Source organism: Chiroxiphia lanceolata, chromosome 1, assembly GCF_009829145.1.
Source record: "Chiroxiphia lanceolata isolate bChiLan1 chromosome 1, bChiLan1.pri, whole genome shotgun sequence".
NCBI classification, from domain to species: Eukaryota; Metazoa; Chordata; class Aves; order Passeriformes; family Pipridae; genus Chiroxiphia; species Chiroxiphia lanceolata.
The window spans coordinates 139,340,600-139,362,036 of NC_045637.1; the positions used below are offsets into that span (position 1 = coordinate 139,340,600).

Sequence of the window (21,437 nt, forward strand, 5' to 3'; positions counted from 1 at the left end):
TGACAAACCATCTGTGATAGCGCTTTATCAGAGCACAGGCCGCCTGTTCTGTTTACACAGCACAGCCCTAGGTGTTTACCAGTTTTACTGCACTCAGTTGTGTTCTTGGTCATTTTTTTAACTCTTGCCTTACTACCTTTATATTGCTTTCACATATACATTGCTGTTCATGTTTCATTCACACTGATCTTAATTGTTCTGTTGCAGTCTGTGCAGCAGCAAAGAGCTATTGCTGCAGAGGTCAGTGCAGAACTGGGGGTCTTTATTAACACAGTAGATTAGTCATCAGGCCCTTGTTTTGCTCTAAGACACATCACTTATAATCTGATACTGCACAGGGAGGCCATGTACTTCTGAAGGAGAGCTGCTATCCCACAGATTCCAGCAGTACATGCAATTTAATGAGCAAATGTAGAAAATGTAGAAAATTAGCTTTTTGTTATGGTATTAACTACTATCTATCATTGTCTGCGTTTGTCATTTAATGTTAGTTTAGCTGTGTCTCACTGCCCCTGATGCCAGCAGAGAAGCTCAGCTGAGAGCAGGAGGGATTGTTCCTTGTGCTGGTATCCTGTGCCAATAGCAGGTTATGCCAGCTGTGAAACTGCATCAGGCAGGGCATATTCTGGGACAGCCTGAGCTCCTCGGAAAGAGGGCCTACGCCTTCTCTCCTTTCCCTCAAGGCATCACGAGTCATTGCACAGCTATGTGACAAACTACTTCATGGGGTGGATCCAGGTAAATGTTCATCAACTTTTAGGGGTTTTCGCTGTTGCCAGGTGAGGTTTCTGCCAAATCAGCAATTGTGATCACAAGGGTGGTAGTGGAAAACAGAGGAGATGTACAGGAAGGCAGAGGGAAGCAGCATTGTGGCTGTGCTCATCCAGATCAATGTAAGCTGGTGTGGGATAGCACTTCCAGTGAGGAACAGTGGTCAGGTGAAAGAAAGAAAATGGTTATATACCTTCAAAATAATTGGACAGCACATGGAAAAAAATGCACAAGGCATAGAAAAAGGATAAATATTAAAGACCAAATTTGCCTAACATGTAGGTCCATGTTAACTGAATGCAAGTAACAGCATTGGGGTTACTGATGCAGTCACTGAAAAAATGGGAAACAAACTCTTAACCATTTGTTAGGTTAGAAAAAACATGGGTAGAGCCCTTCCCAAATCTTCGTTTGCGAAGCCCAGTCATGATGATGAGGTTAGAAAGTTGACATTACTTTAATCAGTGCTGAAGGCACATGGGGATAGCTCCACAAAACATGTACATCAGTTATCAAAACTTTTGACTATTTAAACATTTTAGCAAACAAAGAAATTAGTGTTCATCAGTTGCAAGTTACATAGTTCTCTTATTAATTAGTATTTTATCTTCTATTGATTAATGATTCTCTCATTTCTCATGCTCATTAGTCCCCATGCTCAGTTTCTTTCTTTTGGGTCTGGAGAGGGGTTTACTTGGGTCAGTGGTCTGTGGGTCAGTGGTCAGGGATGCCCCTACCAGAATTACCTTTTTACCCACTTGGAGCTGAATTTCAGCACAATTACTGAGTTAGTTTTATTAGTTTCTTCCTTATCTTAGGAGTCCTGCCAGATGTCCTGGTTGCCCCTTACTTCCGCGTTCTTTCATGTTCATTATCAGTGGTACATCCCTCTTCCCAAGCCACGCTAATTTCCTCCCCCAGGTCTGAGCGCATCAAAGCATGTCAAGCCCTAACTTTCTTCTAACACACGGACATAGAGCTTGCTTGTTAGCCGCTATCTGTTTCACGGATTAAATCTCCCTTATTGTTGATTAAGCCCTAATATTTCGCCCCGCCGCTGCACAGGCTCTCTTTTTAAAGAAACACAACTTGTTCGGCAACAATACATATTTTAATGTGTAAAATTTTTCTACGCGCGCGGCACACGCTTAACTCCCTACAGAACGTCTTGGGTGCTGAAGGAAGGCAAGCTGAGCAGGGCCCGTCAGGGACGTGTTTCGAGCGGCGGCCCGGAAGCTGTTCCCGCTGCGCCGCTTCCGGGGCGGGCGGGCCCGGTCAGCGCGGCCGCGGGCGGACATTTCCCGCAGCGGGGCCGCTCCTGCTCCCGGCGGCGGCTCCTACGGCTCGGCTGGGCGGCGGGAGAGGCGCTGGTGCCTGCCGTCGCCACCGGGACGATGTTCTCCTTCTCGACCGTGCAGCCGCAGGTGAAGGGCTGGCGGGGCGGCCCCGGCCCAGTGCGGGGCCCGCGCTCCGGCGGGCGGGGGCTCGTTGCGTGTCCGGGCGGCGGCGCTCGGAAGGCCCGGGGGCTGCGGGACTCGGCTGGAGGAGCCACGTTCCGGGGGATTTGGTGCGGGAGGAGCAGCGGGGAGAGGAGCGGGTGGGGGGCTGGGATCCGCACCTGGGAAAAAGTAAACGGAGGAGAGAGAGGGAGGTACAGTAAAAGCTTGTGAAGAGTGAAAGCCTTCTGAAATGACGAAACAACCGGAGATGGCGCTTTTTAGTGTCTGCACTAGAAGCGAAGGGTGGTGGTGTGTGTTGCAACAGCTAAAGTTAAACGGTGCTCATAATTGTCAGGTGGTGTGAAAACCGAAAAGAAACGACATAAAAGCGTTAGTGGAGAAAAACCCCGTCAATAATTTATTATATAGAATAGTCTGAATGCAGTTGGGAAGGCATCTGTTATTAGACAGTGAGTCTGATGGGACTGGTGGGTTTTGTGGACTTTGATCTGAACCAATGGTTTTACTTTTGTTTTGCGTTAGGGGGATTAATATGTGATGGTCTTATTCCACAATAGGATTTGATTGTGCTTTTCAGATGTGGGGAATGTGTTAATAGCTTTTGTTAGTGTAGTGAAGGGGAAGAATTTGTATGTTTCTAACAATGTGTAATTTCACCACAGTGGAAAATACAGGAGGAAAGTTAGTGGTTGGGATGTTGGCTCTGACCTCTGGACACTTTATGGTTTTACCGTAAACTCCCAGAGTTTGTTTATGACTTTGGACAATTAATTATGAGGCAGTTTTCATGTCTTGCAGCATTGTCTCTCTAGTCAACACAGAGATGGAAGTTCTTGCAGAAGAATATTCACAGGCATACCTGATTATGCTTCAGTCAGATATCATTCCAGCAGCCACAGTTGCATCTCAGCTCATTTTAGTGATGTGTACTGAGACTTTGGAAGTGTTGAAATTATTTGTACCATATATTCACCAGAGATGTGGTCATGTGCTAGAGGAGGAGCCCTGATAAGTGGTGCACCTGGGCTTCTGTTCTGATTCATGAGGTGGAGTCAGCTGAAAGCTGCTGAACTGCAGATTTGACTGTCTATGTATATATCAGGTGTATTGCTAAAGTGAGCTCCCAAGGAAGAAAACATAAAGGCAGCTTTTGGGAATAACTCGTATAATGCAGGAAAAGTACGGATATTTCAAGCTATAGAAGTATTACTTTATAGATGAAAATAGGTGCTGTTTGGAAAACAATACAGGAATCAATAGTACTTAAGAAAAGTGTTCTCTAAAGTAGTAAAATGTTGATTAAGCCTTGTGATTTAAGGGTATTCAAAAGCAGCCACTGAGCTTTCTGTTCAAGTTGTTTTAAGGGGAAATCAGCTGAATGGGGTCTCTTGGTTTTTTGTAACTACTCATTGAGGGCAGTCTTTGTATCTCCTAACTGTTGATGAAATGTATTTGTGTATTTGCAAACCTAGTGATATTCTTTAAACTAAGCTTATGTTTGGAAACCAGGAAATACAGCCCATTTTGGTTTTTTTGCCTCTTCCTAGCTTTGTGAGCTTCTAATCTGTTGTGTGCACTTAAACTTTCTTTCCCCCCCCCCTTTAAATAGAGGTATCAGCTAACACTGTGGTGTTGAAGCTGAAGTCCTTAGTTAAAAGGCAGTGTACAAGATACACAATTATAAGTCAGGGTTTGGAATAGAAATATGTTTAAATAGTTTAAACAAGGTTAAATCATTATCTGATTTTTTTTCCCCAGGCTACTGTTCCTCTGAGTCACCTTATCAATGCCTTTCATTCACCAAAAAGTTCCACTACTACTGCCAGCAAAGCATCCATACAGCCTGTCCAGAGAGACACCTCCCCAGAGCACGAGGCTCAGAAGACTGAGGTACTAAAAAGCTTTAGAAAAAATGATGTTTTACTTTAAACTAAATTAAATTTGAATAATACCAGTTTAAGTAAATTTAATACTCGACTGGTTTATAAAATAATGTAATGTGGCTAAAACAGAATGTTACCATGTAGAATGTAACTTTTTGACAGAACTGCAGTCAGTCGGTGCTTCTTCAGTCAGGAATCTACAAAAGTTGCAGTATTTCATTAAGAAACAAAGCTGGTATTTGTCTCAGTAATTTGCAAATGAGGAGGGGATTTGTTTTCACTTTCAACTTAAGGTTTTTTCTCTAAAGTAACAATAACTTTTAACAAACCACGTTGTCTTTTCTCTCTAAGTTCTAGCAAGGTTTTTCATTATTACTTGTGAGAAAATTGACTAATTTAAGATATGTTGAAGGTTTTTGATAGGTTAAATAGCATATTTGCATGGTTTTTTTATTTTTCTATTAAAATGTCATTTATTAGGTGTTCCTTGTTCTTGACATTAAAAATTAAAACACAGGAAGTGCAAAGTATTATCAGATCTTGCCACTTCTCTTTTAACTAATTTCTTTCAACAGTTTTTAAAACGAAGAAAATTTTTGGAGGAAAAACACTGAGTCTCATTAACTGCAGAATTTCAGAATCATAGAATCAGATGGGTTGGAAAGGATCTCTGAGATCATCAAGTCCAACCCTTGATCATCAAGTCCAACCCTTGAAGTCAGCATGGATTGTACTATTCATTGCCGTGTTGTGATTCCATTGTTGTTTTTTTGTTTTTTTCCTTTGTCTGTGTATGAATCTGTATTTGCTTCTGGTGCTACTGGGAGTTTTTTTCCCTAAGGTAGTCTTAAAGGAATTTTGAACGTTTATTTCTGTTTTTCAGTCTTTAGTTAAAAATTTAAGAGACCTGGGATTGTCTGATTTGAAACCTAACCAGTTCAAAGAGTTGGTGAACAGGTTACTTCCTGGCTACTGTGCAGAAAACAAAGTCTCTTCACAGTGGCACACGTCGTACGTCTCTGCTCAGTCCTTCTTTGAAAATAAGCATGGTATGTTTGAGTGAAGTGCTTGTGAGAATTGGTGAGAGTTAAATTATTAAGGTGAATACAGTTATTCTTTAGTTTAATCTCTTGTGCTGTAGATAATTCATAGTTAAAAAGCATATTTATTAAAAGAGTATTAATGTATTTTTAATTGTATATAGATTGTCTCTAGAGTGTTGTTTTTGAAACTTGGGAATTTTAGAAAAATTCAGCTTCAGATTTGAAATTGTCTGCTGTTAAACTTGTCTGAACTCAACTGGTAGTACAGGTGCATTTGTCTTAATGACAGACCTGAGCTGTGAATTCTTCCACCAGTTTGTTTTACCAAGACATTAGATTTTGCTAATCTACTAATGTAACACGATCACAAACATCTCCAGTTTACATTGTTGTTACCTTTTTCTTGAAGCAACGTTATGCAAAGACATTAATTAGAAAGGAATTCCTGTGGTAAACTGCTAACAGTCCATGTAGAGTATTTTGTGTCTGAAATGAACCAAGAGTGGTTCCTTACAGTTAAAGATTTTCTTGTTGGAATTAGTCTAAAATGCAGGAAGTAAGGCCACTGTAGAATGCTAATATATGCTGAAGAAAGTATTAGAAAAAGAAGCATAGAGCTGACATTTGAGATACTGCCTATAGTGTATAGCAATAGGGAGAAAGAGTATTACGAGTAATACCATAGGGCTGTTATTAGAGAAAAAGTATTAAATTGCATTGTGATATGAGATATTAAAAAAAAATAGCCTAGAGACAATTGCCTGAACAAAATAGTTGCAAATGCTTCAAAGCTTTGATAGATGTTCTGGTAATTTGTTTAATTAAAGATGCCTGAAGGACTGTATTGTTTAAGAAAGGAAAAAAAACCAAACTGTGCTAGAAGTAATATTGAGTTGCCATTTAAAATAGGATGTATTTTCACTTTGCTGCATCTTTTTACAGGTTTTGTGGATGTTTTCAGTGTTTTACGCTCATCTTGTTTGTACAGACAACATCCCAATCCCCTCCAAAATTTCTGTTCAGATGTTCGATGTTGGCCAGGTATAAAGCAATAAACTACATTGTTTTTAATCTTTACAGTATTTTTCTAGTCTGGGAAGGTGTTTTTACATTTGTTGTAAAGGCATCACTCAGGAAATACAGTAAGCTCCAGGAGGAACTTTATGTGATATTGACACTCTCAGTCATGAAGTTATTTTTGCATTTGAGTAGTACACTTCAAGATTAAGTTAGTAAACATCGTGTTGCCATAGAATCTTGTTTCAAGATGTCAGTATTTGTGGATCATATTCTTAAAGATCATAGATGAAGTTATTATTTTTGAATCAATAAATATGTTGAATCCGGTACTCATCCAGTTAAGCTTTCTGAGGGCTTTGGTGGTTGCTTTAAAGTACTGCAGAGCTGCCTGATCAAATGTTGAAGTTAGACCTTTTTTGAACAGGGGTCAAAGATCAGCTGCAGAAGTTCTTTTTATCTGGTGCTGTTATAGTATAACAAAAAAGTTAGTGAAAACTATATAACTTGACTGGCATTGGCGTTTATTTTCAAAAGGTAGTGAAAAAAAGATAAATATTATTGGCTTCTGTGATTTATGTGGTAAAATCTCCATCACAAGGTTTCTGATGTGATAGGAGATGATGTATAGTGCTTTCATTTCTTTTGTCAGTTCCTAAGGTAACAGCAGACTTAAGCCCTTCCAGATCTCCTCAGGGTGCCTTATCAGCTGAGCTTGTAGATAAGGCTTTATTCTCATCCTTCTGGATTTGTTTCTGAATGCTTCATGTTTGTCAGCCTGCCTGAATTTAATTCAGCTGCATGTCTCCTATTCCCTGAGTTGGCCAATCAATAATTCACAACATGAGCTCCTGATCATTTTAACATAAAATTTTATGTGAAACAGTAAGCAACTAGTGTGCAAGTTCAGATTACAAGATGTGGTTTGTGGTTACCAAAGTATCCATTTACAGTACAGTGGATACGTTGGGAAGGTTATATTCTGTATTCTCTCATATAAGAGTTTCTGAAATTTCTTAGACTATTTTTTTAATAGTGATAATAATGAGTAATTTTTAACTTTTATTTATTTTTACTGCTTAAAGTGTACATACAATCACGGAACTTTAAGACTTTGAGATCAAGAGCAAGACGCCTACAGTCAACATCTGAACAATTCACAGAAACAAAAAGTTCACTTTCTTCACTTTTGAAGGTAAATATGAGTAACATTATGAAGTTCTTTTGGGCTTATTCAGACCACCTCTTTCTCTTGAATGAGCCTTCATAATTTTCCAGGGGTATTTTCTTTCATTAGTATGAAAGAATTTTTTAATTCTAAAACTTGAGCTAATTGCAACATATTTTTTTTCTTATTAATACGCATATTTGCTTCATATATCAACAATACAAAGATTATTTGGACATTTAGTTGAATAGTTTCAGAGTATAAATATGGTTTTAAACTCTAGAAATAAAACTTTCTCTATTCTGTTTCTGTGGCTTTGTTAAAAATAGCTTTGAGTCAAATTAATTACTTCTTTGAACAGAAGTACAGCTAGTTTGACATACCAGAATGTATGTTTTCAAGTCAGCAGATAATGAAACCAAGTTAACCTAGATACTCTTTGCTTCTAATTGGTTGTGGGGAAGTCAGGCCAATTAAGGCCTTTGATCTTATTGCTTGTGTAAATTATCTTTGAACTCTTCCCTTCTTTTTGGCATATGTGGCTTATTTCATCTGTGGACTAGATATGCTGTGGATGACGATAAACCAGAGCTAGCTCCATGCAGTGCTGCTTGTAAATTTGATAGGGCACATGAAATATATTTGTTAAAGCTCCATCAAAACTAAACTTACAAAGATACTTTGCAATTGGAAATAAAGCAAAAAGCTTAAGCTAATAACTCCCACTAAATCCAGTGAACAAATCTGGTTGTGTACAGATCTGCTTAGGCTGTTTTCTATTTGGAACTGGGATGTGAGAGAACTCTGAAACTGATTTGCTCAGCAAAAATGAGGGTGCCCCTGCTCGACCCATGGGGATTCCACACTCAAGCGACTGCTCTGTATCATCTAACTAACCCTATAGCACCTGAATTATTTGCTTTTGTGATTTATTTTTTTCTTCATCCCCCATGCTAGCTACGTGGTAAGTTAACTATCTCAAAACTTAGTGTATACTAAGAGTGTTTTGGAAAATATTTCAGGGCTTTATCCTGAGAAAGCGACGAATTGATGTTGAAAACTTAGATGCGCTAATGAAAACAAAAAACATCCCAGAGGCACACCAGGATGCTTTTAAAACTGGTTTTGCAGAAGGCTTTTTGAAAGCCCAGGTATTCCTACAAAAAACACTTGGTAAGTTGTTTTAGTTCTCATATTTTGTCTTTGCAATCAACAAGTAGTTTATTTCAGCCCAGGTTAAATATGTTTTTTTTTTTTTCTTTTACAGATTCCTTAAGAAGATCACGTTTGCTTTCTTTCTTTCTCTTCGTTCTTTGTTTTTATCTTGCTATATACTCGTCATTTTTACCTGGGAAAGGTTCCTTTTCTGATGCTGGTTAGTTAACTTTTTTTCCCATGCTGTTGCACTTGTGTTGTTTCTTCCAGCAGGTTTAGCATAAATGAAATATATTTTGACATTGTGATAGTTTTAGGATAATGTTTCAGTGTACTAATGAAAGAGTTATTTATTGCTTCTGGCTACAGCCTTTCAGATGACAATATGACAAAGTGTTTATGAAGACAAAAAAGTTGTGTGTTAGTATAATTGCTTTATTTTTTTTGGTGAAGCAGTTACATGGAACCTGAGAAGTCAGACTGTTTACCAATTATGTATTTGTCTTTCAGTTTAGATGGTGTTACCTAGATCAGCTATAGGCAAAATGGTTTGATTTTTGAATTTGCAATCACAGACTAGTTTATAGCAACTAGAAACTTGCATTGTCAAATTGTCATCTCAAGAAATCCATTGTAAACAGTGGAACAATCAAAGGCTGAGCTAATGTAACTGGAGATATTCAGCTTGATGCTAAGGTATTGCCTGGGTCTTAAGAAAGTCAGAGTATATGCAGAAACACTGAGGGGAGAAGCTCTGGCTATGTACATGCTTCTGAATGCAGAGTTTTCTGTACTACACATGACTAAAAAGCACATCACTGAATGAATTGCAAATATTTGAAGGAATTTTTTTAAAAATTAATCTTATTCTTGCTGGACACTTGTAAATGGACATGTGCCCTTTTAAAAGGGCGGGTGTCAAGTCAGTGTCTTGGTGTTGAGTTCAAGTGCAAAATCCAGTCTTGGAATGAAATGACTTTATGTGTAAATTTGTTGTTCGTCATCTGCTGTTTGCTCTTAGTACGCTTTCGAACATCAAGTATCTTTGATGCAGCAGTTGATCCAATCCAGTTGAAAAATGTCACCTTCGAACATGTAAAAGGGGTAAGATTAAAAGTAAAATGTCTGCAAGTTCTTGTTTAACTCATCATTGTGAGTCTGAAGAATGTCTTACTCTGTTCAAGAAATTTCTTTGTATGAACTGAAGCTTTGTATATGTTGGCCACTCCAAGATGAAGGAAGGCTTAAAGCACTCCTGTTCTACTCTATATTTTTGTGGCATTTAGTAGCTTATAAAAGGTGCACTTTCTACTTGTTGAGTGACATTTTTAAAGGCTAGAATAGCAAAAGGCAGGCCATAAATAGCCATGTTAATCTATTATATGCAGAAGTTGATTGGTACAAGAAGATGATAAGGCCATTTGATTGTTTCTTAGTACCATCTCTTTCTGATATTAGGACAAGAGATACCGAGAATCCCAGAAAAAAGTGGGCATGTCACTGCTTATGGGATAGCTTTATTTTTTCTGTTCAGTTGTTCTTTGACTGATAGTGGCAAAATGAGGACCTCCTCTTTTCCTTCCCCTCAGACAAATAGAATTAATATCTTATGAATTAACTAGACAAATATCTTGATGTAGAACTTTGATTTTGTATTTATGTTGTTGTTCAGATCTGGTCTTGAACTGTTGGGTTTTTCCTTCATTATTACTAAGTTTACTGTTTACTTATTCCTGTGAGCAGTTCTAGGATAGGTTGAATTAAATGCATGGACAGTTGGTATCCACACAAATCTTGTGGTACACTTTTATAGTTTTCTGTTTGTATTTTTGATCAATATGCAATTAGGGACTTAATCTCTACTAAAAAACTCATATACAGAAAACATACAGTATTTTATAAATGCTTAGTTATATTTGTGTCATGTTTATAATGTGTAGGTTGAAGAAGCAAAACAGGAATTGCAAGAAGTTGTGGAATTTCTGAAAAACCCACATAAATTTACTGTATTAGGAGGTAAACTTCCAAAAGGTAAGACCCATTGCTCAGCAGAAGTGAAAGACCTATTTAGCCATGACTGTGTAGCTTGTTCTATACTGAGTGACTTATTTACAGCCTAGTTTCTTACTGGTTTTTTCATGTATTATGCAAATGAAAATTTTGGACTTAGACAAAATTTACATTGCCTTCTTTATTTATTAAACTAATAAACAGTGCCCTGGGGATTTATGTAACTGAACTCTTAAAAGGCCTTTATTTCTTCCTTATGGCTTGCAGCACCTTCAGTGCTCGTTAACTGCTTAGACAGCTCAGAAACAAATGTTTTCATTTAAAAGGATGATTAAGATTGATCACAGTGGAAGTCTCAAGTGAATCTGAAATACATAAACCTGATAAGTCTGTTTCTTGTTAGTGCTCTATCCTGTTTAAAGACAATTACTTGGAATGATTTAATTAAAAAAAAAAAGCTCCACGGAAACAGCCAGGAAAATGTCAGTTTGAAGAAAACACTTAGAGATTCAGCTGCTAAACTCAATAGTAATTTTGTAGAATACTTCAGGTTTCTGTTTCTGTTTGTCTTTGTGTTGTTTAAATGTGCATCAGATTGTATCTAGATTTGTCACAGGAAGCTCCTTCAGGCTGCACGTAATGAGCAGTATCTGAAATGGGACGTTAATAGCTTTTTGAAGCCAAGTGTAAATTATTTCTTCTAATCTACGAAAGAAACTGCCCATATAATAAGACTGTGTGGATTTGGTGGGTTTGTTTGGGTTTTTTGTTTGTCTTTCAGGTATTCTGTTAGTTGGACCACCTGGTACCGGTAAAACGCTTCTTGCACGAGCTGTAGCTGGCGAAGCTGATGTTCCATTTTATTATGCGTCCGGCTCAGAGTTCGATGAGATGTTTGTTGGTGTAGGAGCGAGTCGCATCCGAAGCCTGTTCAGTAAGTTAAATATTTGTGGTTTTGAAATCTTTTCATGTGGGAGATTAAGTATTCAGTGGTGTTTATATGGTTTGATTAGTTCCAGTTCTGGTTACTGGAAAGTAAAAGTGTACGAGGCTAATAAATAAAGCTTTACTTCTGTAGGTAAATGTTAGAATTCTGTGAGCATTGGAGAATCTTCTTAGTCATCAGATGAAATTATAGCAAAGATTATAACTGATGTTGTAACAGTCCAAGAAAGAAAAAGTAATTTAATTAGAAATGAAATGTCCTATAAACTAAATGAAATATTTGAAATTATAAACTTAGCCACACATAAATTGTTGTAAATTTTGAATTGTAAATTTAAGGTTAAAAGTAGTGTTAACCTTCTTAATTACTTCCCTCATATTTTTAGTTTTTGTTAATCTGAATTAGAACTTTATGGTATCACAGCATAGCAGTAAGCTGATAGTTACTTTCTCACACCCATCAACAGGCTCAAAATAAAGGACATTATAATAAAACTTTCAAAATTAATGATTAGATTTATAGCTTTCACAAAAGAGGCTTTCTGTTTTAAGTATGCAAATATTATTGGGGAGGGGGATATCCAGCTTCTCACTTAAATGGATAATTGGTAGTGTCAAATATGTGCAATGTACAAAATAGTTTGCATTTGTAGAAGAAACATGACTTGTTTCATGTGGAAGGGATGCAAAATGTAATATGTGTAGTACCTTAAAAATGCATTTCCTTCTGTTGACTTTAGAAGTTTAGATGACTGACTTGTACATCGATAGCATTACAGATATGTCTGGCTGGGTGAATAAGTTGCATCTTGGCATGCATGTACCAACCAGTGGTTTCCAAGTTTATGACTGCAATTTTATTTTGTGGTTTTAATACCTGTAAACTTGAATGTGAACCCTTCACTGTTAAATAACAAGCAGGTTCTATTAAAATAAGTTAGTGTTGAGAATCATCACATATCATATTGTTTTTATTTAATAGGCAAATGTTCTCTACCCAAGCCTATGAAAGAAACTGTTGTAGGGAGTTCATACAAAATACAATTTCTTAATCTGTTTTACTGGTGATTTCTTGTAGCATGATAAGAATAACTGATGAAGAGATGAAAAACCTTGCTTCTCTTTGTGTCTCTCCATTTCAGAAATACATTTCCTTTTTTTTAAGCTAAAATCAAGACAATTCTGATGATTTCTAATAGAACACTTTATAACCCAAGAGTAATAGAAATAATAGAATCTTAAATTACATGATACACTGTTTGCTCCTTTGTGTGGTTCAACGCCCTTCTGCTATTTTCCTTTTGTCAGGGGAAGCAAAAGCAAATGCACCTTGTGTTATATTTATTGATGAATTGGACTCTGTTGGTGGGAAGAGAATTGAATCTCCAATGCACCCCTATTCAAGACAGACCATTAATCAACTTCTTGCTGAAATGGATGGGTAAGTGTATGGATTCTGAGGGCACAGAAGGTGCTTGACTAACTGGTATTCTGGACGTTTGCATGAACTTTTTCTCCTTGACAGCTTTGAAGTTTTACATAAGTTTTTGTAATGATTTTAAGGATATAAATTTAAAATGCTTTTATGACTACTATCTAGTACTGCCAACAGTTGCATTAATGACCTTGTTGTAAAGAATACAGAAGCTTCTGAGTTGTAGTCACACAGTAGCTGCAATTTTTTTAGCCTGATTGTATATCTAAAGGATGAAGTTCAAGTCAGATCAGAGCATGTTTTTAAACAGTTGTTGGGTTCAGTGTGGTCATTCTTGGATCACATGTTATGGTGTGAAAGCACGTTTTCGACTGGCAGTTTTTGACTTGATAATAGTGAAGTCACTGAACTAAGTAACAGAAGTATTTATGGACAAAATTGTAAATTCTGTGTCCAAAAAAAAAATTCTCACCTTTTATCCACACAGATTTAAACCGAATGAAGGTGTTGTTATTATTGGTGCAACAAACTTCCCTGAAGCATTGGATAAGTGAGTATAATGCACTGATCATTTTTACAGAGCATATATTAAAAAGCAAACAGAAAACACCTGTAACAACAACAAAGTTGCTTGTGATAATCTTCAGGTATTACAGTGTTATGGCTCGGGTTTTTCCCTCTTAAAAAGGATGTGTATGACCAGTTTTTGGTATTTCATATGTTGCAGAGTTACTGAAGAAATAAGTAATGTGCTTCTAAGCATTTAAAATTTGACTGGCTGAATTCCTTGTTCACAATGCAAAATTCTCAAATGCAAAAAGCCCTTTAAAACACGTTGTCAATAAACATCTTTCATCGGTCTTTTTATAAGCAGATAAAAAAAACATATTCTTTGCATCTGTGCATGAGACATAGTCTTTGTAGGTGTTTTTAGAAATAGCAATGAATTTTTGTTCCTTGATATGTTAGTAAGTTTACTGCAGCATTTTTCAGTCAGTGTACTAAATTGCCATTTCCTTTAGTGCTCTAATACGTCCTGGTCGCTTTGATATGCAAGTTACTGTTCCCAAGCCTGATGTGAGAGGTCGTACAGAAATTCTGAAGTGGTACCTTAATAAAATCAAGTATGATCCATGTAAGTAAATACTATAGTATCTTTTTATGTAACAGTTTTTATAGTGTATCAGCCCTCTCATGTGTTTGCCCTATATTACATTGGCAATTATGGCTTTACCACGTGTCTTTAATAAAGAACAGAAAAATTACCTAATACGTAGTGTTGTAACGATTTTCTGAGGCAGTGTTTCTTTCTAGTCCCTAACAGTTCAGAATGTCTTGACAATTAGACTTATTTCTTCTAATACTGAAAATTCCTTGTTTAATGCATATGTTTTAATAGAACATGATTCTTGCTTACAGTTGTAGGAGCAATATGGACTCATAATGACAAATTTGTTTGGGTTTTTTTTCCCCCACAGCTGTTGATCCAGAAATAATTGCACGAGGCACAGTAGGATTTTCAGGAGCAGAGCTTGAAAATCTTGTAAATCAAGCTGCCCTGAAGGCAGCTGTTGATGGAAAAGATATGGTAACCATGAAGGAACTAGAATTCTCCAAGGACAAAATTCTAATGGGTAGGATTTATACAAAAGACGTACATGTGTACTACAGTACACAGAGGTTTTCTTGTGTGATTAAGACTTTTATAGGGAAAGGGAGAAATTTTTATGCTGTTGGTTTTGGGATTGGTGGATTGATTTTGTTACGGGGGTTTTTTTGGTTGTTTTTTTTCTTTTTGCATTAGGTTCTTTTGTTTTTTGGGGTATGGTGTTTTTTTTTTTTTAAGTTTTTAGTTTTGGGGTTTTTTGTTTTGGTTTTTTGTTTTGGTTTTTTTTTGTTTTGGTTTGGTTTTTGTTTTGTTTTGGTTTCTTTTTGTTTTTGGTTTGGTTTTTGTTTTGTGGTTTCTTTTGGGATTTTTTGCTTTGTTTTTGGTTTTTTGTTTGTTTTTGTTTTGTTTTCTTTGTTTTTTTGTTTTTTCTTTTGTTTTGTTTTTTTTGGGTTTTTTTTTGTTGTTTGTTTTGTTTGATTTCTTTTGTTTTTCATTTGTTTTGGTTTTATTTTCTTTGTTTTGTTGTTTGTTTTGTTTTCTTTGTTTTGTTGTTTGTTTTGTTTTCTTTGTTTTTTCTTTGTTTTTTGTTTTTTGTGTTTTGTTTTTTCTTTTGTTTTTTCTTTTGTTTTTTCTTTTGTTTTTTCTTTTGTTTTTTCTTTTGTTTTTTCTTTTGTTTTTTCTTTTGTTTTTTCTTTTGTTTTTTCTTTTGTTTTTTCTTTTGTTTTTTCTTTTGTTTTTTCTTTTGTTTTTTCTTTTGTTTTTTCTTTTGTTTTTTCTTTTGTTTTTTCTTTTGTTTTTTCTTTTGTTTTTTCTTTTGTTTTTTCTTTTGTTTTTTCTTTTGTTTTTTATTTTGTTTTTTATTTTGTTTTTTATTTTGTTTTTTATTTTGTGGTTTCTTTTGTTTTTTTGTGGTTTTATTTTGTTTGTTTTTTATTTTGTGGTTTCTTTTGTTTTTTTGTGGTTTTATTTTGTTTGTTTTTTATTTTGTGGTTTCTTTTGTTTTTTTGTGGTTTTATTTTGTTTGTTTTTTATTTTGTGGTTTCTTTTGTTTTTTTGTGGTTTTATTTTGTTTGTTTTTTATTTTGTGGTTTCTTTTGGTTTTTTGTGGTTTTATTTTGTTTGTTTTTTATTTTGTGGTTTCTTTTGTTTTGTTTTTTTTTGCTTTTTTTGTTTGTTTTTTTCTTTTGTTTTTCTTTTTTTTTGTTTTTTTTTTTTTGTTTTATTTTTTTTTTTTTTTTTTTTTTGTTGGTTTTTTTTTTTTTTTTTTTTTTTGTTTTTTTGTTTGTTTGTTGTGTTTTTTTAGCAAATAAGTCTTTTATTAGTTACTTCTGAATAGAAACTTTTGGGACCAGAAAGCAATACGTAAAACTCTTTAAAACTTGATAGTATTTTTAAAATCAAAAATGCATCTTGTACTTCAACTCAGAGGGAGACACAGGCTTGATTTCTTATCCTTCCCCTCCTTACCTGTAAAGGAAAGGAGCAAATAAATGACCAGAAACCTGGAACTTCTGTTTAACTAGCTTGTCCTGTGATAGCACAAAGATAAACATCTGAGACATAACCACTAACATCTGATCTGTTCCTGCTTGAGAAAAGACATGGAATTTTTTCAGTTACTTAGATTGCATCTTAAATCTATTCCTTTAAAAGCAGCTTGTTTGTAGAGTATGTTCAGGTTGATTTTTAGATGTTAAAATCTGACTCGTGAATATTTTGCAGTTAATGAGTGTCAGTTCCCTTTGTTTGCATGCTGTTCCTCAGCTGCTTTGTGTTCTGTTTGAGTGTATGCAATGGGTGGATTGTGGTGGTTCAGCTGTACAAAAAAGTTAATTTGATTTTCCTCTGTTTAAGGACCCGAACGTAGAAGTGTAGAAATTGATGAGAAAAACAAAACCATCACTGCTTACCATGAGTCTGGACATGCCATCATTGCATATTATACTAAGGATGCAATGCCAATCAACAAGGCCACAATCATGACACGAGGAACTACACTGGGACACGTGAGTGTTTAATCTATCTATTCTATTAGTATTTATTTTATTTACTAGTATTTCTTGAGTTTTATTTTTCTGTTGGTTTGGTGGCGTTGAGGAATTTGCCAACAATGCTGTTTGTTGTGTTTGTGTTATTGTATATTGTAGTCTGTTGAAATACTCAGTTATGAGCAATTTCTTGGAAAACCCACTGGTCATCTTTTTTCTGTGTGATAGAAAGCTTTCTTCCTTCATTTAAAAGTAAATTGGCATACACTAGTATAACAACTCAAATGTACAAGGAAAGAAATATAAGTTTGATTCTGCTGTAGTTAAAATAGCACCCAACAGCAAAACTTTGAAGAATGTCTAAAGGACTGGTAAGTAGAAGCACAGCTGAACTTTACTTCTAACACAAACATCCTTTATCAAGTTGCTCTTTGTCCAGTGTGGCTTTTCTAAACTTAACTGGTTACCTGTCTTGTTTCTAGCATAGAACCCTAAGTTTTTCTGTTTTGCCCTTAGCTGCCAAGCATTTGTACAGAAAAATATTTCTATTGTATCTATTTCTGTTGAACTTTTTCCAAGTTGATGTGTTCAGTTAATGAAAACCATTGTCCTGAATCCTCTGGGCAAGCTGATTTGTGCTCAGTGTAGGGAATAAGGAGAACGGATTGTTCTGGGTTTTTTGGTGGTAGGTGTAAGTTGCTCAATTTGGTGTGGTGCTCATGGTCTGTTGGAAGCTATTTCAGTGGTTAAACTAAAAACCTCCAAGCAAACCTGATGAGTACACAGACATGGAGGAGGCCCAGAGCATTTAAAGTGTTGCATAAAAGCCTTTATATCTGCTTTGGATAGAAACAAGAATATTTTTGAGATTATTTCAGTATTTCTTCAGGTTTTTTTGTTACCTGACCACAGTTCTGTATCTTACAGGTGTCTTTGCTCCCAGAAAATGACAGATGGAGTGAAACTAGATCCCAGTTGCTTGCACAGATGGATGTCTGTATGGGAGGAAGAGTAGCAGAAGAGCTCATATTTGGAACTGATCACATCACGACAGGTCAGCTGATTGGTATTTAAAAAGGTTTTGGATCAAGGCTGTGAATTGGCATGTTTAAGTTGGTTTCAGTAATGTGACTTAGATCTGTTTGCTCTCTAGGTGCTTCCAGTGATTTTGACAATGCTACTAAAATTGCAAAACTGATGGTGACTAGATTCGGAATGAGTGAGAAGGTAGTGTTATCAATCCTTTAATATTTATATGGAACAAAGACAAGTTCTGTTCTATAATTAAAGCTTATGTGGGCGTCAGTGATCACTGAGACTACTGTAAGTAGTTTTGACAAAAAGAGTAAACCTTTTGACCTGCTATAGAGAGCTCAACTAGAAAACTGATGTACTTGACAGTTTAAAAATTACCTTGCAGGATTTTCACCTCAGAATGGCCTTGAAAGTTACTAATGTCTTCAGGAAATAGTTGTAAAGCCAAACATTTTGGAATTGAGGGTAATGTTGGGTTTGGGAGGGTGAGGACGGAAACAACACTGAATTTTCTTTAGAAGCTCCTTTAGTCATGTTTATTACCCATCAAGTGTTAGTAGTCTAGGGATTTTGGTTTGGTTTTTCTGGAAGAAAATGCTTAATCAGGATCTTGCAAGAGTGGCAAGATAAAGATGTTTGTGTTGTTGTTTAGCTTGGTGTTATGACCTACACTGATACAGGGAAAGTCAGCCCTGAAACCCAGTCTGCAATTGAACAGGAAGTAAGGACGCTTCTACGGGTAAGTCTCTCCCCCTCCACTCTGATACATTTAGTTTGAGATGTGTTGAATATCTGTTTGCTTGATTGTTCATTTTTATGATGTATACTGGTGGAAAGATACAGGTGGATTAAAGTATTCCAAAGTATTTAATGTAGCTGCAACTTTGAATCTGTGCATGTCAAAACTTGGTGATTGCCATGGACAAGTAGTGTGAATCGAGTTGGTGGTGTTGGGTCCTTTAGTACACTCTTTTAACACTTCCTCTTACATTTGGTCAGGATTTGTATTTTGCCTATTCAATTAATAGGGGAAAAAAGTATGGCTGTAAATTGTTTTAGAACAGATGTGAATGTTTTATGTTACTTTCATCTTTCATAACTATAATTTTGTATAGAATCACAGGAATGGCCATACCAGATCAAAGAGTTGCCTTCAGTATCCTGTTCCTCACAGGGATCAGTGTCAGATGCTTAGGGAAATCTGTAACGTTTGATAATCACTGAACTTCGCAATCACTGCTGTGGTAGTCTGAAATAGTTTGGTACAGGCAGGAAAATGACTTATATCGTAACATTTAAATGATCAAACATCTGCTATAGTTGTTTTTGGACTGACTTGGTCATGTGAGAACTACCGATGCAGGACTACAGGTTGAGGCTGGTAATGCTGGCAGTGTGCATCTACTGCAGCAACTGGTAACTTTCAGTAGCCAGTAACTTTCAGCTTTTTAAAAATGCATAATAAAACTTGGAGTTTTATTAACCTTTAAGGAATAATCTGTGGATGCTGTAGCTCTACTCATAATGCAAAACTAAATATACTTGTTATAAAAATCAGGAAATTTTCAAATCTAGTAAGTCTTTTCTAAGTCATATATAAAAATACTAAGGTTTGTCTCAGGATTTTATTTTTAGTCCTACTTATGCAAAATAAAGGTGACGTAAAGTGTTTGGTTGTTTTTCATTACAATTATGCCAGCTAAGTTTTAAATCTTCATGAGTCAGGAGCTGTGCTAGCTATGAAATATAAGGCACAACTTTAAATGTTTGTTTCAAGCTGTATTTCCTGGAAACAATTTTTAAAGTGCAATCTTGCTGTTGTTTTTGTTCTAAAATCTTAAAATCTCCTTCTACCTGTTTTTAATATTAGGACTCATATGAGCGAGCAAAGAACATCCTGAAGACTCATGCAAAAGAACACAAGAATTTAGCAGAAGCTTTATTGAAATATGAGACTTTGGATGCCAAAGAAATCCAAATTGTTCTAGAGGGGAAAAAACTAGAAGTGAGATGATAACTTCTGGGATATGTAACTGATAATTTGAAGAATGTACATCTAGCAATGCAGTAGTCTTATGCAGCATAGCCTTTTTTTCCTCTTCCTGATGTGTGTATGGCATTAGTGTCACTTAATATTAGTCTGTCTCTTGCGAGCTTCTGTTAACTCATCTATTTGTTGTGTCTCATCAGAAAAAGACACAAAATAAAGCTAGTTTCTCATCCTCTGTTCCCTATACTCTTCGCACAAGAAGTTATTCAGGCGGCTAAATCTCAGGGTTGAATTCAGCATTTTGGTTCAATCAAATGTGTTGAAGCTGAGAAGAAAAGTGTGCAGATACACTGGTGTGTCTTGGCACAGCATCCTGGACCATGCTGCTATGTGTGTGTTTGAAGTGATACCTCACAGTGTGTGCTATGGAATGTGTTATGGAGAGTGACAGAGATGTAAACCAGTAGTGTGTAGTGTAACTAATGCTCATACTCTTATTTGGAGCTAGAGACCACTATTAAAGACTTCTTATTTAGAAATGTAACCAGACATCTCTACGAATGAAGTAGCTACATTGTGGGAGCTCCATGTTAGGCAAAAACATCAGTGGTCGTGTTTCCAGTACTCTTGGGATTAAAGTACACACATGTATGGCTGGGAGAGAAATTTTAATGCAAAACCAACAGGCTAAATGTGTCTAAGCCTCTTTGGACGAGTTTGGGGCAGAACCATGGCAGGGATAAGAGAAATACCTGTGATCTCTGATGTGCTGCTGACAAGATTCTTAAAATTTTTATAACTGTAGTAAATGGATGACAGTGCTTTGATGACAGTGCTTTTACACTGCTGAAGATTCTACAGAATTAGTTTCTCCTAATACTATATATGGGTGTTTGATAATCCAACAGATAATTTCTTCAAAGAGGGCAATGTTACTTACTAAAGAGTAGTTCAGAAAATGTTTGAAGCATGTGTTGTTTCAAATAACATTCCCAGTTCTGTTGTACAGTAGAAGTAAAGAAATAAAACCTTTTCTTTCAACCTGTACCGAAACCTCTGGAAATTCTAAGAAAATAAGAGAAAAGTTTCAAAAACAAAAGCAGTTTCCAATCAAGTGGAAGTGATTGCTAGCAATTAAATGCCAGTAATCTTTTGACCTCATGGAACTGGCTTTTATGAATAACACATCTTGATAATAATCTTTCTGCACAATCAATTGTAACCTTGTGGGACTACAAGCTTGTGTTGCAGAGAGGGCCTGTTTTAGCATTTTGTTGTTGAAGGTTACCGTACTTGGACATTAAAATAGTTGGGCTGGTGCCAATAAGTGTGAGTGGAAACTGGTAGCTACACCTAAAACTATAAGTAACAGTATTTTAGAATTTTCTGAGTAATGCTTGATTATAACTTAGTTTTTTAGTAGGAGCACATGCATTTTTTTTTTCCTTTCAAAACCAGAGTAACTTTCTTTTTGCCTGTTTTTGTCAGCTTACTATAGTGACATCCCACTCCGTGTGGGAGAACTTCCAAATGTTATAAAACAGTATACAAAATGTCTAGGCTGACTAGTTAGAGTTGTACATGTATTTTAGAAATATGCCAACAGAAACAGAAATATACTGCATATTTGGCATCTGTTTTTGGAGTAATAAAGGTTAATTTTAATTATGCATATTGGTTTTCTTTTTATTCATTGTAAATTGCTATAAAATGTAATACCAAGTTCCCTACTATGTAAATTGAGGTGTATATAACATTTAAAGTTGTAAATAAATTTTGAGAATTATGGCAAAATTGCACTCTCTCTAATGAGATTTCTAGGGAATGTTCTCCCTAGAAATTCAGACCTTTTTACTGCTTCTGTAGTGGGACTTGAAAGGGAACTTTTCCTGCTAAATAATGTGAATCTGCATTTAGAAATAAAAGCA

At 35.9% G+C, this 21,437-nt stretch overlaps 1 protein-coding gene across 2 annotated transcripts; it reads left to right on the forward strand.

Annotated features, from left to right (window-relative positions):
• The first annotated feature begins 708 nt into the window (after window positions 1-708).
• Window positions 709-21,181, forward strand: YME1L1 (YME1 like 1 ATPase). Of its 2 annotated transcripts, none has more exons than XM_032711301.1 (19): window positions 709-738; window positions 3,990-4,121; window positions 4,998-5,163; window positions 6,100-6,198; window positions 7,260-7,369; window positions 8,365-8,515; window positions 8,610-8,717; window positions 9,519-9,601; window positions 10,438-10,528; window positions 11,289-11,441; window positions 12,761-12,893; window positions 13,375-13,437; window positions 13,910-14,022; window positions 14,366-14,521; window positions 16,351-16,502; window positions 17,412-17,538; window positions 17,638-17,711; window positions 18,172-18,258; window positions 19,390-21,181. In XM_032711301.1, exons 1-19 carry the CDS (start codon window positions 724-726, stop codon window positions 19,531-19,533), a joined length of 2,157 nt encoding a protein of 718 aa, XP_032567192.1. In that variant the 5' UTR covers window positions 709-723; the 3' UTR covers window positions 19,534-21,181. The 2 variants fall into 2 exon arrangements, with proteins under 2 accessions (XP_032567192.1, XP_032567185.1); XM_032711294.1 differs by lacking the exon at window positions 709-738 and adding an exon at window positions 2,036-2,195.
• Window positions 21,182-21,437: the final 256 nt, after the last annotated feature.

Coding starts and splice junctions, on each gene's coding strand:
- YME1L1 (XM_032711294.1), top strand. CDS start 2,166: ATGTTCTCCTTCTCGACCGTGCAGCCGCAG. Junction 9,602..10,437: donor CCTTCGAACATGTAAAAGGG/GTAAGATTAAAA, acceptor TATAATGTGTAG/GTTGAAGAAGCAAAACAGGA. Junction 16,503..17,411: donor GAGGAACTACACTGGGACAC/GTGAGTGTTTAA, acceptor TGTATCTTACAG/GTGTCTTTGCTCCCAGAAAA.